Below are 15,833 nucleotides of genomic sequence, written 5' to 3'. Positions count from 1 at the left end.
TTACATGACCCTGAGGTCAACTCCCAACTCCAAAAGATTGCTTTTTGTTTTTGTGGCTTGCACTTGTCGAAATAATCCACAATGCACATTAAGCACGTGAACCCTAGCGTCCCTATTCTGGAGTGAACATTTGGCAAAAAATTGCAGATCTATAAACTCACTTTTGAGTTTGTATTTTTGCAGAAGAGATTTGGTTTAGAGTTTAAAAAGGAGCATAGACCCCTGGGTATATGGGGTTTAAGAGGTTCAATATTGTTTTCCCAATATCAGGACATTTTAGAAATAAGCATTATGCCTGGAAATTGCCAGGCCGCCATTGTAAATAACAATTTGTTTTTAAAAGGCTTGCCTGGTTAAATAAAAGTTGAACACAAAATAGAAATCTCAATGGTTTTAAAAGTACAGTAATTGTTTTAACTATGGATTGTTTTTAATCGATATTGGCGTTTGTCATTTTTAAATTTGATTCACTTTAGCTTCTTTTTTGTTTGGTTTTGTTTTATTTGTGTAAATTAGTTTAGCTGTTGCTATACATGCTCTACTGTACATATGAAGTGGCTTGAGACAACTTGTTGTGATTTGACACTTTAATAAAATTGAATTGAATGTATTCACGAGAAAATAAATAAAGGTTGGATGAAAAATATATATTTTAAAGATGTTTCACTGAGTTGCATCAGGAGATCAAACATTATCATTATTATTCTCTGCAGGGACCAACACACTGTTCCTTCTATTTACCTACTCAAACATACACACACTGGGCAATGAGAGAGAGAGAGAGAGAGAGAGAGAGAGAGAGAGAGAGAGAGAGAGAGAGAGAGAGAGAGAGAGAGAGAGAGAGAGGCTGACACACATAAGAAACAGATGGAGAGACAGGGAAGATAAACAGCCTGAAAGAAAGATAGACAGACAGAGAGACAAACAAACAGAAAGACTTGAGGAAACATAAAAAAAGAAGAAAAGAAAATCTGACAGACATGAGCAGACAGGAAATATAAGAAAGACCCAAAATTAGCAGCCAGCCAGTCAGTCAGTCATAGAGGACTTAATTATGAGCATTTACAGTACAACAGTAGAAGTAGACTGGAAAACATATCGTTGCTGTCAGAAAGAAACCTTTTATCTCCATATTCTAACTTTGTGTTTTTTTCGTACATTAACGCCCTACTTGATCATACTACAGCGTCACACAAAAGCATCCAAAGTAGCAGATCTGCAAGCTCGCGACGCATTTCCAGCTGGTAGATCTGCTACTTTTGCGGTTTTTGAATTTGAATCCTGAAAAGTAATAGTTTTGGACATATGAGAGAGACGATTTGGCGCAGACTGGAGGAATCTGCACACATAGATGAGAGAAAACAAAACAAATAAAACAGGGACAACACAAACCCAACAGGCACACAAACTCAACACAGACAGACAGATGGAAAAGAGATACAGACAGAGAGTGAGACGCAAATGAGAAACGGCGTAACAACTTTTCAAGAAGTTGCAAAAATGGCCAGCTAACCAGCCAGCCAGCCAGTCAAACAGACAGCGAAACCAGTCAGACCCCCCCCCCCCCCCCGCCCGCCAGTCAAAAACACGAGGGACGCAAAAGTGTCTCAACTCACCTGTACACGGCGGGGTAGGGCGGGGCATAGAGGTACCTGTCGTCCAGAGCCCCGCCCCCCCAGCACAGCAGGTAGCTGGCCATGTGGCACCGCGCCGCCGCACGCCCCGCCTCCTCTCACACCCAGCCCCTCCCCTCAGCGGTCACAGCCGCCGATCCACCGCCGCCCGTCGCCGGAAAAACCACATGGATCCGCCCGCTGTCGCCTTCGCGAGGGCCAATTGGGCGGCGGACGGACGCCGGGCGCTCGAGCTATGCGGACCGATGTGACTGCTCTGGGAGTAAAAACTAGAAGCTGCTGCTATAGTGACCGTCTTTAGGTTACGAGTAAAACACAGCAGATGGAGTTAGGAGAGGAAAAAAGAGACAGTTCTCAACAGAGGAAAAAGTTCTAATGAATAAAAAGTGTTGCTGGTGCTCCTGGGTCAGAGGGGAAAATCCATATAGAAAAAGAAAAACAAAAGGAAAGATCTGTGTGCGATCAATACAAATAAAAAGTATAATGAAAAGCCTTTTTCTTTTTTCTTTTTACAGCAGAGGGGTTACTGGAAGAAGATGAAAGTCAAACTTCTCAAAGCCTCTCTCTATTCCCCATCTAAACTAATTTGTTCCTCCAGTCAGGATATAAAACACGCGCTAATTTCACACATCAAAGCCTCTCTTTCTCTGCTCCCGAGAATCTATTTTCTCTTCACTTGTCTTTGCTCTCTTTCTCCAATCCCTCTGTTTTCTCTCTTCTATCCAAACCCCCCCCCCCCTTTCCTATCTTCCTCACACGGCTTGTCGGCTTGTCTGTCTCCACGGAGCCTGTCTCTCTCTCTCTCTCAGTTTGGAGAACAGTCCTACAGGGGCTTGAGTGCGATCCTCCTCATCCCATCTCTCTCTTCCCTCTGCATCTATCTCTACTCTATCTATCCTCTTAATGTTTCTGATCTTATCCGATCCATTCCATTGCTCCTTCCTGCCCTCTCGGTCTTCTCCTCACCGGCAAGCAGACAGGCAGGCAGGGCTCTGTCGGCTTCACTCAGCTCCTCCTCTGCCTCCTCCTCCTCCTCCTCCTCCTCCCCTACCGGCTTCCTTCCTTCCTTCCCTCCCTCCTGCCATCCCTCCCCTCCTCCGTTCCAAACTTAGAGGCCGCTAGTCCACAGTGTGGACTACAGCCCCCTGGCTGAACTCTAGCCTCGTTTCCTTCACTTTGAATTCCTTTTGAAAGCCTTGATTTATACCTAGTTGCGTGCCGGCGTCGTGCAGATCTACAAGCTCGAAATGCGCCACGAACGTGACGCGTTACGAGCTTGTACGTCTGCTATTTACGGCAGGCAACACCAGTGTGCAACTAAGTATAAATCAGGCTCATCATCACTCTCTGTCCCTCTCTCTCCCCACCCTGTCTGTAGTGAGTTACTCCCATCTACCTCTCCGTGTGTGCCGCTGGTGTCTCTCTCTCACTCTAACTCAGCAGACGTCTCTTTCTTTTTCTACCTTTTTTGTTTGCGTCTCTGGCATGCCTCTCTCCTGTCTAAATCCGTTCTTGCCTCCCTTCCACACCCTCTTTCTCTCTTTCTCACACTCTCCGTAAATCCTTAGGTTAGCAATTATTTTTCTCCCTCTCCGTAGGGTGAAGATATGCGCTTCTTCTCTGCATGCCCCGCTACACACACACACACACACACACACACACACACACACACACACACACACACACACACACACACACACACACACACACACACACACACACACACACACACACACACACACACTCTCCTCCTCCTCCTCTTTCTGCATGCATTCCCTCTTTCCATTCTATCAATCCCTCTTTCTAGGATTATAACCTTACTTTTTCCGTTTGCTCAGACACGCGGCAGAGAGTGCCGGCTGTACAAGTAGGTTCTGCTACCGGACCGGCCACGCTATAAAGCCAAAAGTACAATCTACCAAAAACAAACTTCTGTAAGGAACGGTGACGTAACTATCTATTCTTCCACCATCAGCCATTTGGGCCAAAACTGTAGTTCCGCTCGATAGGAACGTCTTACATCGGCTAGGCTAGCGCTACATGCAGGCTATAGCAGTGGTTCCCATGGAATTCTTTTGAAAAACGTTTGAATTTGATTTAAACTTTTTTTTTTAATGTAGGAAACAAAAAATAAAGGGATATTTACTAGCTCGAGACCCATAAAAATTGGTCCGCGACCCACATATGGGTCCCCAGACCCACCGCTTGGGAAACATCGGGCTATAGATCCGAGGGAACATTTTTGTTTGATACACAGGCTTTGTTTCAAAGCCTGTGTATCAATGTGAATGTGGGTGGGTGGGTGGGGATGTAACTGAGGGGGAGGTGGGGGGGTAGAAGAATGACAGGAATCCGTTAGGAGGATGAGTTTTCAGCTGAGAGGAGAGAGAGAGAGCTCATAACTGAACACAGACTTGGCATCAGTGGTGTGTTCTAGGTTCTTTCGGAGGGTACAACATAATTATTCCCTCCCACATGCACGGTACGCGCGCATGCGGTCACCGAATGAAATAACTAAGCGCTCTAACATATATATGCGTGTGAACTACTTCAAACTCCCATGGGCAGCGGGAATTAACACTTCAAGAGCCACACATAAGCCTTCACCTCGGGCGTCACATTATCACATGAAAAAGGCTATTGATGCCCGTATCAGATAGTTAGTAGACGTTATATGATTTTTTTCAATTTTTCTGGGACGGTATACAGTATATATAGCTTAAGACGGTAGAACACACCACTGCTTGGCATCCAGGGTACAGTTTTTTCCCCCCCGTCTGCCGTCATTACCCACGGGGTCCTCCAAGGAATTATCTCAGGGCCTATTCTCTTTTCCATATTGTGAAAAAGTTGACAATTATGTAGATATGCAAGGATTTTGACCGACAGCGACGATATGCTTCCATTGGAATAAATCATGCTGAAGTATAACGTCTCGTCATTGTAATTCTGACGATACAGTACTCTGTGCAGTACATACTGCACAGATCAGTGGTGGAAAAAGTACTCAAATGTTTTACTTAAGTAAAAGTATCAATACTGCAATGTAGAAACACTCTCTATATTAAGGAAAATTGTTCTTAAGTACAGTACTTGAGTACATGTACGTAGTTACTTTACACCACTGGCACAGATCACCAGTATGTACTGTATCTATGCCCTCTGAAGCACCTCAGTAACTGTCTTGAACAGATTAAAAACATAACTGTTCAGCCAATACTGTTCTCCAAGTTAGCAAGACAGAGGCTGAAGTTATATTTGCCAGCTCCAATGAATCCCTGTTCTGAAAACTGTATGTAAAACCATTTGCTACAAACATTGGTGTATAACAGTATATATTTATTTCAGACATGACTGACTGAAACAAATGTCTGAAACAAATACAGTTGTCTTGCCTTCTTAGAACAATCTCCAAAATCAAAGTCATTCCTTTCCTTTCTTGACCTACAGAAAATTGGCCATGCCTTCATCTCGCCCCGTTTAATCGTCCCAATGATCTGTACATTTGTAATGGTCAATCCTCTCTGTCCTCCCTTACAGCTATAGCACAAAATGCTGATGCTAGCTAGACTGACTGACTATAGTGACTGCCACCAAGACAGGCTGCCAGTCCACACCACAGGGTCCATTTTAAGGTTTTATTTGTTTTCAAGGCACTTTAACTCTTTAAGACCAGGAACGCATCTGTGTAACCACTTAAACCATTATTTTATACTTTGGCTATTCAAAAATAGCAGATATGCAAGTTCATCGCGAGGCACTCTGAGCTTGTAGATCTGCTATTTTTTGAAAAATTGTGAAAATGTGTGCAAATCTTTGAATATGTATATTTTTAAAGCGAACATCTTTGTAACTCAAATCTTTGCTTCTGGGGGTCCCTGGAACAAAGTATTTTCAGAAGGGGGTCTGCATGCAAATACATATAATTTTGGAGGTCCTTCACATGAAAACGTTTGAGAACCACTGATCTAGCAACATACGTTTTTCAGTAAACTGTTCATCGGAAACCTCAGGCCTTTAATGGGTTAAAAAGGGTTGGCTCCATCCTACATCCAATTGTGGGGAGCGACGTGGTGGGTGGAAATGGTGAAACAAAAACATCATGATTGATTGACGCTTCACTGCGTCATCGTTGGAGCCGCTGAAAAAAGTTGAAGCCAGGCTCATCTTTTGGGTTTTCTTTGTAGTGCGTCACACCATGGGAGTCAGCAGTTGGTTAACCCATTTAGACCAGGAAAGAATCTGTCTTATTTTTAGATTTCTTTGGCTATTCAAAAGCAGATATATCTGCTATTTTTTTTTCATTTGTGACAATTAGTGCAACTCTTTAAATATACATACATGTTTAAAGCGAACATTGTAAAATATTGCGTTTCAGGGACCTCCAGGAGCAAAGATTTGAGTTAAAAATGTTCCCTTTAAAAAATATATACTGTATATATTCAAAGATTTGCACACATTTTACATTTTTTTCAAAAGATTGCAGATCTACAAGCTCATAGTAAGGCACAGAGTGAGCCTGTATATCAGCTATTTTTGAATAGTCAAATAAATCTAAAATGACAGAGATGCGTCCCCGGATTGAATGGGTTAAGTATGAAATTCATGGTGTTGGCTTCCATTGAAAATGACTTGTACAAAGTCGCTTTGTCGCTGCTATAGTATGAACGCAGCATGAGATAGAAGTTTATAATATATGTTATCGTCTCTGACGGGGGGAAACCTCATACTGTATGTACAAAACAGTTACTTTTTCAGGATTCTAATTCAAAAATAGCAAAAGTAGCAGATCGATAAGCTCAAAATGCGGCACAAGCTTGCAGAGCTGCAACTTTTGATGCTTTTGTGTGACGCTGTAGTATGATCAAGTAGGGCGTTAATTTATGAAAAAACACAACAAGTTAAAATATGGAGATAAGAGGTTTCTGCCCGACAGCAACGCAATGAAAAACTTAAACCTTATACTTAGTTGGCTGGATTCCCAAAAGGCTCGACCCTTCCTGCTTTCGCTCTACACTAAATATCTTGGCTGAAAAACCAGCCAATCTACAAACTCACAACAACGTGTCGCAAAACTATATATCAGCCTCAGAATAGGGGATGCTAGGATGCAAATGGTTAAAAAACACGGATCGGTGGTCAAGCAGTTCTCTGGTGAAAGAAGGGAGAGAGAGCATAGCTATATATACAACAAAGATAAGACGGAGAGAGAGTTTCATAAGACCCGAGCTCAGCTGTACTCAAAACAATAAATAGCAGGCCTGTGTCCTGACAGCTTGACTCTATGAGACTCTATTTTAGATTTCTTTGGCTATTCAAGAATAGCAGATATACAAGCTCATAGCGCGGCACAGTGTGCGGCACAGAGGGTCCGTGGCCAAATACATATAATTCTGGGGGTCCTTGACGTAGAAAAAGTTGGAGCACCACTGATATATCAACCAAACAACCAAAAATATATTGCTGCTGTCCGGCAGAAACCAGCAAACTCCATTTCCATAAATCAGTGGTATTGAACACCCTTTACGTCTGTGTGTTGGTAAAAACAAGTGTTGGTATATCTGTTTTTTTCCCCCTGAATGTGTGTGTGTGTGTGTGTGTGTGTGTGTGTGTGTGTGTGTGTGTGTGTGTGTGTGTGTGTGTGTGTGTGTGTGTGTGTGTGTGTGTGTGTGTGTGTTTTTTTATATTTTCAAAGATAGGGGGTGGGGGTGTGGTGGTTGGGGGAGGTGCTGAGACCATGGTATTATTATGTATTCCCTCTGTTGTCTGGTTTTAATAAACAGAATACGGGGGGGGGGGGGGGGGGGTCAGTTTGTTTATTGCACTCTTTAGTATGCTAGTGTTATTTGTTTTTTTCCAATGAAAACAATAAAAACTAAAAAGTGTAATAAAGTTGGAATCTGAATTCCTGTCCCCACACGCACGCACACGCACACACACACACACACACACACACACACACACACACACACACACACACACACACACACACACACGTTCTCTCGTCCACTCTTCCCCTGATGTCCCTCTCAACACACTTCTCAACATGGCGACATTGAGACCAGCAGCATGGAGGCAACACATCTGGACCAGACATGTTTGACTGAAACAGAGACACAGGTGGGGGCGATGGCACACTCTAGCCATCTATCTATTTCTACTGCTGCACCAACAACAGTATTTTCACCATTTAGCTAATAGAGCCTTCCTGCTTGCTCAGGGGATAAATTGAATTATGAATTTGTGTCAGATCCTGTGTCTAGGTGAGACATGACCTTTGACACGATCTAAATGTCTCAACAGAAGAGCAGAGAGACAAAATACAACCAACCCAATTGTATAAGTTATATCGTACATATTCTACCGTAAAAAAAAGTTACATAGCAAGTATTTTATACTGTTTTGAATGCCAGACCCTGCCTACTCAGTAATGTGCCCATATAGCTCAATGAATCTGCCTAGCAACACTGTCTACTCAAACCTTTCATGCCTATACAGTCTGGTAGTCCTGCAACAGAGAGAAAAGACCTGCAGCGGGGTGGTTAAAAGGGCTCAGCGCATCGTCTCCACTACCAGCAGTGAGGGACACTCAAATCAAGCCGTTCTCCGTGAAGGGGCTTCTAACATCTTTGAGGACCCCTTCACGCCCTGGACGCCCCCTGTTGTTCACCATCCAACAAACCATCAGGCAGGCTGAGAGAACCATGCTAGCCAAGAGACTACTGAAAAACAGCTTCTTTCCACGAGCAGTGTAGATATACTGCGGAAATCACAACCATACCCCCTCAAAACACACACATTTTAACATGTATTCATGTCCACATAAAGGAGAGCATACAAGAACACAAATATTAAAGGTACAGTCAAGGTTACCATTCACAAAATCATGGCATATGTCTTCATGGTACAATAAGCGTATCACTCAGTACTCTATGGGTATAAGCAGCAGTGTCTCTGCCATATGTAGCAGCTGCCAATTATGGCAGAGACGGGACAGTACTTTGCCAGCCTTTTTGCCTCCTTTTTGGGCATCCCAAGTTGTTGAAACCCTCTAACAACCAGTCTGTGGGTATGTCCCAGACTACCAAATATAAAAACAAATAGTCTGCACCCATAGCCCAGGTCTGAGATGGTTTATAGAAGTGGTTGGGATTTAATGACCTTGGTCATAAATGCCAGGCTATCTCTAATACACTTCTCTGGACTCTTCATCAACCACAACAACATCTGGTGCATTAGCGGTCAAAGATGTAAACACACACACACACACACACACACACACGCACGCACGCACACACACACAGTCAGTGTGAGATGAGTTAAACCCTGATGAAACACAGCCTGCCTTGTGAAATGTTGCTTCTATTAAAACTGTGTGCGGAGAGAATCTAATTATGATCCCTCTCAATCCCTCTCAGTTTTGCAATCATCACTTAAAACAACAACAAACAGCATCATCGTAGATTCTATGGGAACACTTTGCTAAATAAATGAGTCGGTTTGCCTGGCACTGGAAAGGGAGAAGATCTATCTTATTTTGTTTTCTAGTTTTCTACCAATTACATTGGATTGCTAACCATTTAAACATTCAAATAACAATTTAGAGAAGCGCCATTACATGGGCAGAGGTGTGGGCAATCAGAGGGCGAGCGATATACAATGTCGTTGTTAATCAGAACAACCCCAACAGACAGACAAACACACACAGGTTTTTAATACTATACTTGTGAGGACAGTAACATTTTAGGAGGCCAATTTTATGAATGCCATTTTCGCAATTGTTTGCCCTTTCTTACCGTAAGCTAATACCGGAAAATAGCAGATCTACAAGCTCACAACATGTCGCGCTGCGACGCGTTGTGAGCTTGTAGATCTGCCATTTTTCGGTGCTCAACACGACTATGTGTAAATCAGGCATGATCGACATGGTGACAATCTCTAATCCCTAAACCTAACTTCTAAATGTCTAATCCTAACACCAACCTGAATATTTTCCTAACTGTAAAACATATTTAAAAATCTGTTTTTCTAATCTACATGCTACTATACTTGTGTGGGGGACGTTTGGTCCTCACAAGTATAGTAATACAAGCGCATGCGCGCACACACACACACACACACACACACACACACACCCTTCATTCACAAAGGGTTTTCTTTGCCAGCTTCCTGAAAAGTAAACTATGCATGAAATGAATGATAACAAACGTCAGCAGCAACTTCCCGCATGCCTTCCTCTGCTGTCATCCAGCTCCAACACAACAGCAACAATACCACCAGAATACACTGTGTGCTCGTTAAGCACAGGGCTTCACAAACAATGGCTCGGGAGCCATTTTTACGCAGTCACAACGATGTGAATTGTTTATGTTTCCAATACAATGTATTATTATTTCAAACTATTTTACATTTTAGTAGAATTAATAGAAAAATACGATTTTCAAGATCAAGTTATAAACCACCCAGCCAAATTAGAATGATAAACAAAAATTGTTAAGAATATAAAAAATGTTTTCAAAGTCATGAACTAATAAGCTGTAGTTTTTCTGCCCAAGTGCTATGGGGGGAGGTGTCCACTGAAGGTGAAATCATTATTTTATCCAGAAGATGGCGATGCACTCTAGGGTATATAGCATCAGAAGACTGGTGTACCTTGGCATAATTCCTAACTACACCAGTCTTCTGTGTCATCAGTGACTCTGATGACATCACTGAAACAAACCTGAGCGTCTGATCAGGTGAGTTGTTTAGCCCCGCCCAGAAAACTGCTCTCAGCAGGAAATACCCAAAACAGGGCATTTCTTGTTTACAAGGTATTTAACAAAAAATGTCAAACAAATGACTAAAAAAATTAAAAAATATATATAAAATAAATACATAAATGAATAATGTAATAGTGAAAGTAATAGTGAAATAGTTCAATTAACTGTTGTACCCTTAGTCCCTACAGATCAAACTCTTCAGTGAGAGCTGTCAGAAGCATATGTGCTGACCTCTTCAACACACAACTCCATTTTCTATTTTAATCTCACACTCCAGGAAGTGTATTTACCGTCGCCTAGGTTACCGCAGCATGAATGGATGCAATCCAAACTGAGCTGCATGCAATTGGCTGTTTGACAGGAACAGGAAGTAAGAGCAGAGAGGGCAGGTGGCGTGAGGCTCACGCAGAGAGAGAGAGAGAGAGAGAGAGAGAGCGAGCGAGAGCGAGAGAGAGACACACACAGAGAGAGTGTGTGTTTCCATGAGGTCAAAAAACGCCACCAGATGAATCTTAAAATCCCAGCTGTGCTCTTGGCTACTACTGATTAGAACCTGACCGGTGGTACCTTAGCTTTCCTACTGTTTGTCTCTCCTACACTGTGTCCCTCTCAGCTTTCCTACTTTCTGCCTCTCCAACACTGTCTCCCTCGATCTTGGCTTTCCTACTATCTATCTCTCCTACACTGTCTCCCTCTCAGCTTCCCTACTGTCTGTCTCTCCTACACTGATTACCTCTCAGTTTTCCTACTGTCTGTCTCTCATAAACTGTCTCCCTCTGAGCTTTCCTACTGTCTGTGTTTCATGCACTGTCTCCCTCCCGGCTTCCCTACTGTCTGTCTCTCCCACACTGTCTCCCTCTCGGCTTTCCTACTGTCAATCTCTCCTACACGGTCTTCTCTGAGCTGTCCTACCGTCTGTCTCTCCTACACGGTCTCCCTCTCAGCTTTCCTACTGTCTGTCTCTCCTACACTGTCTCCCTCTCAGCTTTCCTACTGTCTGTCTCTCCCACTGTCTCCCTCTCAGCTTTCCTACTGTCTGTCTCTCCCACTGTCTCCCTCTCAGCTTTCCTAATGTCTGTCTCTCCCACTGTCTCCCTCTCAGCTTTCCTACTGTCTCTCTCCTACACTGTCTCCTCTCAGCTGTCCTACTGTCTGTACCTCATGCACTGTCTACCTATCAACTTTCCTAATGTCTGTCTCTCTTCTACACAGTTTCCCTCTCAGCTTCGCTACTGTCTGTCTCTCCTACACAGTTTCCCTCTCAGCTTCGCTACTGTCTGCCTCCCCTACACTGTCTCCCTCTTGGTTTTTCACTCTCTCCTACCCTGTCTCCTTTCCAGCTTTCCTACTGTCTGTCTCTCCTACACCCGTCTGCCTCTCATCTTTCCCATCTTTCTGTCTGTCTGTCTGTCTGTCTGTCTGTCTGTCTGCCTCTCATCTTTCTGTCTGTCTGTCTGTCTGCCTCTCATCTTTCTGTCTGTCTGTCTAAATACAGGAGAATAGGTCCAGAATGATAAGTGGTAAAAGTCAGCCATCTTGACTACAGATGTCATCATAATTATGACCATGTGACTGTTCCAGGTCAGGCAGTGAGGTCATGCGTTTAGACAGGGCTTGTATAACTGCTGTGTAATTAGAATCATGTGCTGCGATGCTGTCTGAGGTGTTGATGCTACGCTAATGCTAACAGCTACACTCAAAGACCCAGTGGTGGAAAGTAATTAAACTAAGTGCATTTACAGCAAGTTTACTGTGTTTCCATGTTTTGCTACTTTATAGTTTGAATCCTCTACATCAGAGTTACTACAGGGGGGCCGCCAAATGCTTGTGAAGCTATCTATGAAAACTATGAAAATGTTTAATCTGTGACACAATTGTATACATTATGTAGTGGGGGTCCCTGCTTCATCTGTCTCTAAGCTGAGGGGTCCTTGGGCTGAACAACATTGAAGACCCCTGCTCTACATCTCAGAGGCAAATGTTTTTACTCCACTAGATTTATTTTAGCCTGGTTCCAGACGAATCTGCCTTTGCAAAATTGCATCGCACTTTAGCCCTCGGCAGATTAGGTCTGGCCCCCCTCAATAGAGATTTCATTTCTCTCCCTCCGAAGTCGTGAGGGACCAATCAGGGCCCAGTATCCAAATGTGGGCGGGCTTATCACCTTATTGGGATCTTTTTGTAACCGCGCCTTGGAAAAAAAACTATCATTGATAGGGACCAGACTAATATCCACGCAGTGTGTCGTGTGATATTGTCTGGCCACGCGAGGCTAGATTTATTTGACAGCTTTAGTCACTAGATACACTTTGCACAATTAACTTATTATTAATGTATTGAAAGAATGTGCCTAAGTACAAAATAGGGGGTAAGATTTTGACCGCAAGACTTTTACTTGCCACAAAGTATTTGTACACTACTGCGGTATTGTTACTTTTACTTAAGTCCAAAATGAGCACTTCTTCCACCACTGCAAATACCTCTCTAGCTGTCAAGTGATGCTGGTAAATAAAATACACATATTTGTGGCAGCGCAGACAGACGTGGACACGCACGCACGCACGCACGCACGCGCGCACGCACGCACGCACACACACACACACACGCACACACACACCTGACCTCATGTTTACTATTTTCTACCTACGTCACGCACATAAACACAAAAAGAAGTTTGGCAGCAGCAGCACTACTCACAAAGAACAAAGTATGTACTGCCTGGACCGTTACCAACGATGTAAGTGTAGCTCTGGCATCACCTAGTGGTACAGCAATGCTACTACAGGATGGAGACCACTGAGACCCTCTAGTCTAGACTTAGTTAAGAGGGCCTGAGTTGGCCCTGCACTTGGACCGCATTTTTCTGTCTACACCAAATCTCTTTGCCAAAAATAACCAATCTACAAACTCACAATGCGTCGCATTGCGGTGCGTTGTGAGCTTTTAGATCGGCTATCTGTGGCTAAAGTTCCCACCCGGAATATGGATGCTAGGTTTTAAGTGGTTAAGTTATGGATTAACTTAGGTAATGAATTTATGGAGAGTTTACCTTTACAGTCAATGCTTACTGCCCTCAACAGCCGTCTATCATGTATGCCTCTCTGTACTGCAGCCCAGACATGACAAAGAGGCCATTCAATGGCCTATTTAATGAGCGCTGAAATAGATTCTCTGTAAGTCATCGTTTATTTAAAAAAAGAATCTACTTCATCAACAATCCACCCAGTCACACACCTACTAAAACCACCCCCCCAGTCACAAACCTACTAAAACCACCCACCCAGTCACACACCTACTAAAACCACCCCCAGTCACAAACCTACTAAAACCACCCACCCAGTCACAAACCTACTAAAACCACCCACCCAGTCACAAACCTACTAAAACCACCCACCCAGTCACACCTACTAAAACCACCCACCCAGTCACAAACCTACTAAAACCACCCCACGCAGTCACAAACCTACCTAAAACCACCCACCCAGTCACAAACCTACTAAATCAATTTGGGGGTCCTTGACATGAAAACACCAGCTCAGAGGCCTTGTTGGTTAGAGTGTCTGTCCGCCCTGAGACTGGGAGGTTCGGGTTCAATCCCCGGCCAGGTTATACCAAAGACTATGAAAACGGGACCCAATTCCTCCCTGCATGGCACTCAGCATCAAGGTTTGGATTGGGGGTAAATCCCTGCTGCGACATAGACATACCAGCGTCATGTCCAGGGGGTGTACTTGTACATCATGCATCCTCACGCTACAGAAACAGGAGATAGGCTCCTGACCTATGGGGCCACATGGCTCGGCAAGGCTTACTGACATGAAAACGTTTGAGAACAGCACTAAATTAACCCATTCAATCCGGGAACGCATCTCTTTCTTTCTATTCAAAAATAGCAGATATACAATCTCATAGCGCTATGAGCTTGTAGATCTGCTTTCTTTTTGGAAGAATCGTGAAAATGTGTGCAAATCTTTAAATACATGTTTTCAAACCGAATATTTGTAAAATATTTTGTTCCAGGGACACCCAGAAGCAAAGATTTCAGTTACAAATGTTCGCTTTAAAAATATATATATTCAAAGATTTTCAAAAAAAAATCTAGATTTTTCAAAAATAGCAGATCTACATATTATTTTGAATAGCCAAATAAATCTAAAATGACACAGACGCGTCCCCGGATTGAATGGGTTAAAAACCCAGCCAGTTACAAGCGTACTAGAATGTCACGTACCCGGTGCTGCAGGACAGTGCGGGGACAGAGATAGCTTTGCGGACACCGTCTTTGGCTTTGTTCCGCCGCCAGGAGTCCCTTTCCGAGCGCGTCCTGCCTCGGGAGGAGGAGGACGCCAGGTCGTCCTTGGCCTCGCCCCTCAGGCCCGCCCCGGAGGTGAAGGAGGAGGAGGCGGTGGTCAGGGCCGTCTCCGAGCGCGTCGTCTCAAAGACGGCGGGCGACTCGGCCTTGGCCAGCGGCGCGAAGCTCAGCTCCATGATCTGTCTGGCACTCTCACTGATCTGACTCTGAGACACGGAGAGACAGACGGGCGGAGAGACAGAGAGAGACAAATCATCATTTTAATTCTGGACACCAGAATTATACTGTGATGTTGCAATATGTTCAATAGGCTCTATTCACAGCAGCCATATTATGAAGACATTCACAGGTGTTACCAATGATACTAATGAAGGCTTTGTTCCATTTAGTCTAGCACAGTGGTTTCCACGACCCCCATAACTCTGAGAGTGTACAAATGGAACCAAATGGACCCTTACGGGTCCATTTGGTTCCATTTGTACACTCTCAGAGTTACACACCTGTAAGGGGCCATTTGGAAGCCCATGAGGGTCCCTGGACCCCAACTGTAGACCCACTGGTGTAACAGAGTGTTTACAGTGAGCCAACATGCACACAATATCAGCACCCTGACTCTGTTTGACCAGAATGGAACAGAGCCTTCATTAGTATCATTGGTAACACCTGAATGTCTTCACAATATGGCTGCTGTGAATAGAGCCTATTAACCTTCCCCCGTCTCTCACCTGGATCTCAGGGGTCAAGGTGGGCAGGTCAAAGGTGAAGACGGAATGGCCACCGGTGGTCAGGATGTCGACACTGTCCAAGCTGCTGTAGGATGTGCCCTTGGCCCTGTGGGACTCCACGATGTTCTCAAAGTGTCTGCTGAAGGAGTCCAGGTGGCTGTCCCCCGTCCCCCGGGGGCTGGACACCGGGATGGGAGACTTCAGAGCCGTGTGGGACTCCACTTCTACCTGCTCCAATGGACTGGCAGGGGAGGGAAGAGTTAGTCGTATTAGTAGTAGTAGTAGTAGTAGCAAAGAGGCGAAACGGTACACAAATCTGTGTGTGTGTGTGTGTGTGTGTGTGTGTGTGTGTGTGTGTGTGTGTGTGTGTGTGTGTGTGTGTGTGTGTGTGTGTGTGTGT

The 15,833-nt window shown here is 44.1% G+C and overlaps 1 protein-coding gene across 2 annotated transcripts in view; it reads right to left on the bottom strand.

The window, feature by feature from the left end:
• Window positions 1-15,833, bottom strand: part of psda (pleckstrin and Sec7 domain containing a) — a 103,480-nt gene that overhangs the window by 56,247 nt on the left and 31,400 nt on the right. For both annotated transcript variants that reach the window (XM_084076622.1, XM_084076621.1), the window contains exons 6-7: window positions 15,434-15,674; window positions 14,628-14,914 (exon numbers count right to left, since the gene is read on the bottom strand). In XM_084076622.1, the coding sequence (XP_083932748.1) occupies window positions 14,628-14,914; window positions 15,434-15,674 (528 nt within the window). The remainder of the gene's footprint in view (window positions 1-14,627; window positions 14,915-15,433; window positions 15,675-15,833) is intronic.

Source organism: Gymnoscopelus microlampas (genome assembly GCF_963454915.1).
Source record: "Gymnoscopelus microlampas genome assembly, chromosome: 13".
In the NCBI taxonomy this organism is placed as follows: Eukaryota; Metazoa; Chordata; class Actinopteri; order Myctophiformes; family Myctophidae; genus Gymnoscopelus; species Gymnoscopelus microlampas.
The sequence above is the reverse complement of the archived record's forward strand: the minus strand, read 5'-3'. Positions and strand labels throughout refer to the sequence as shown.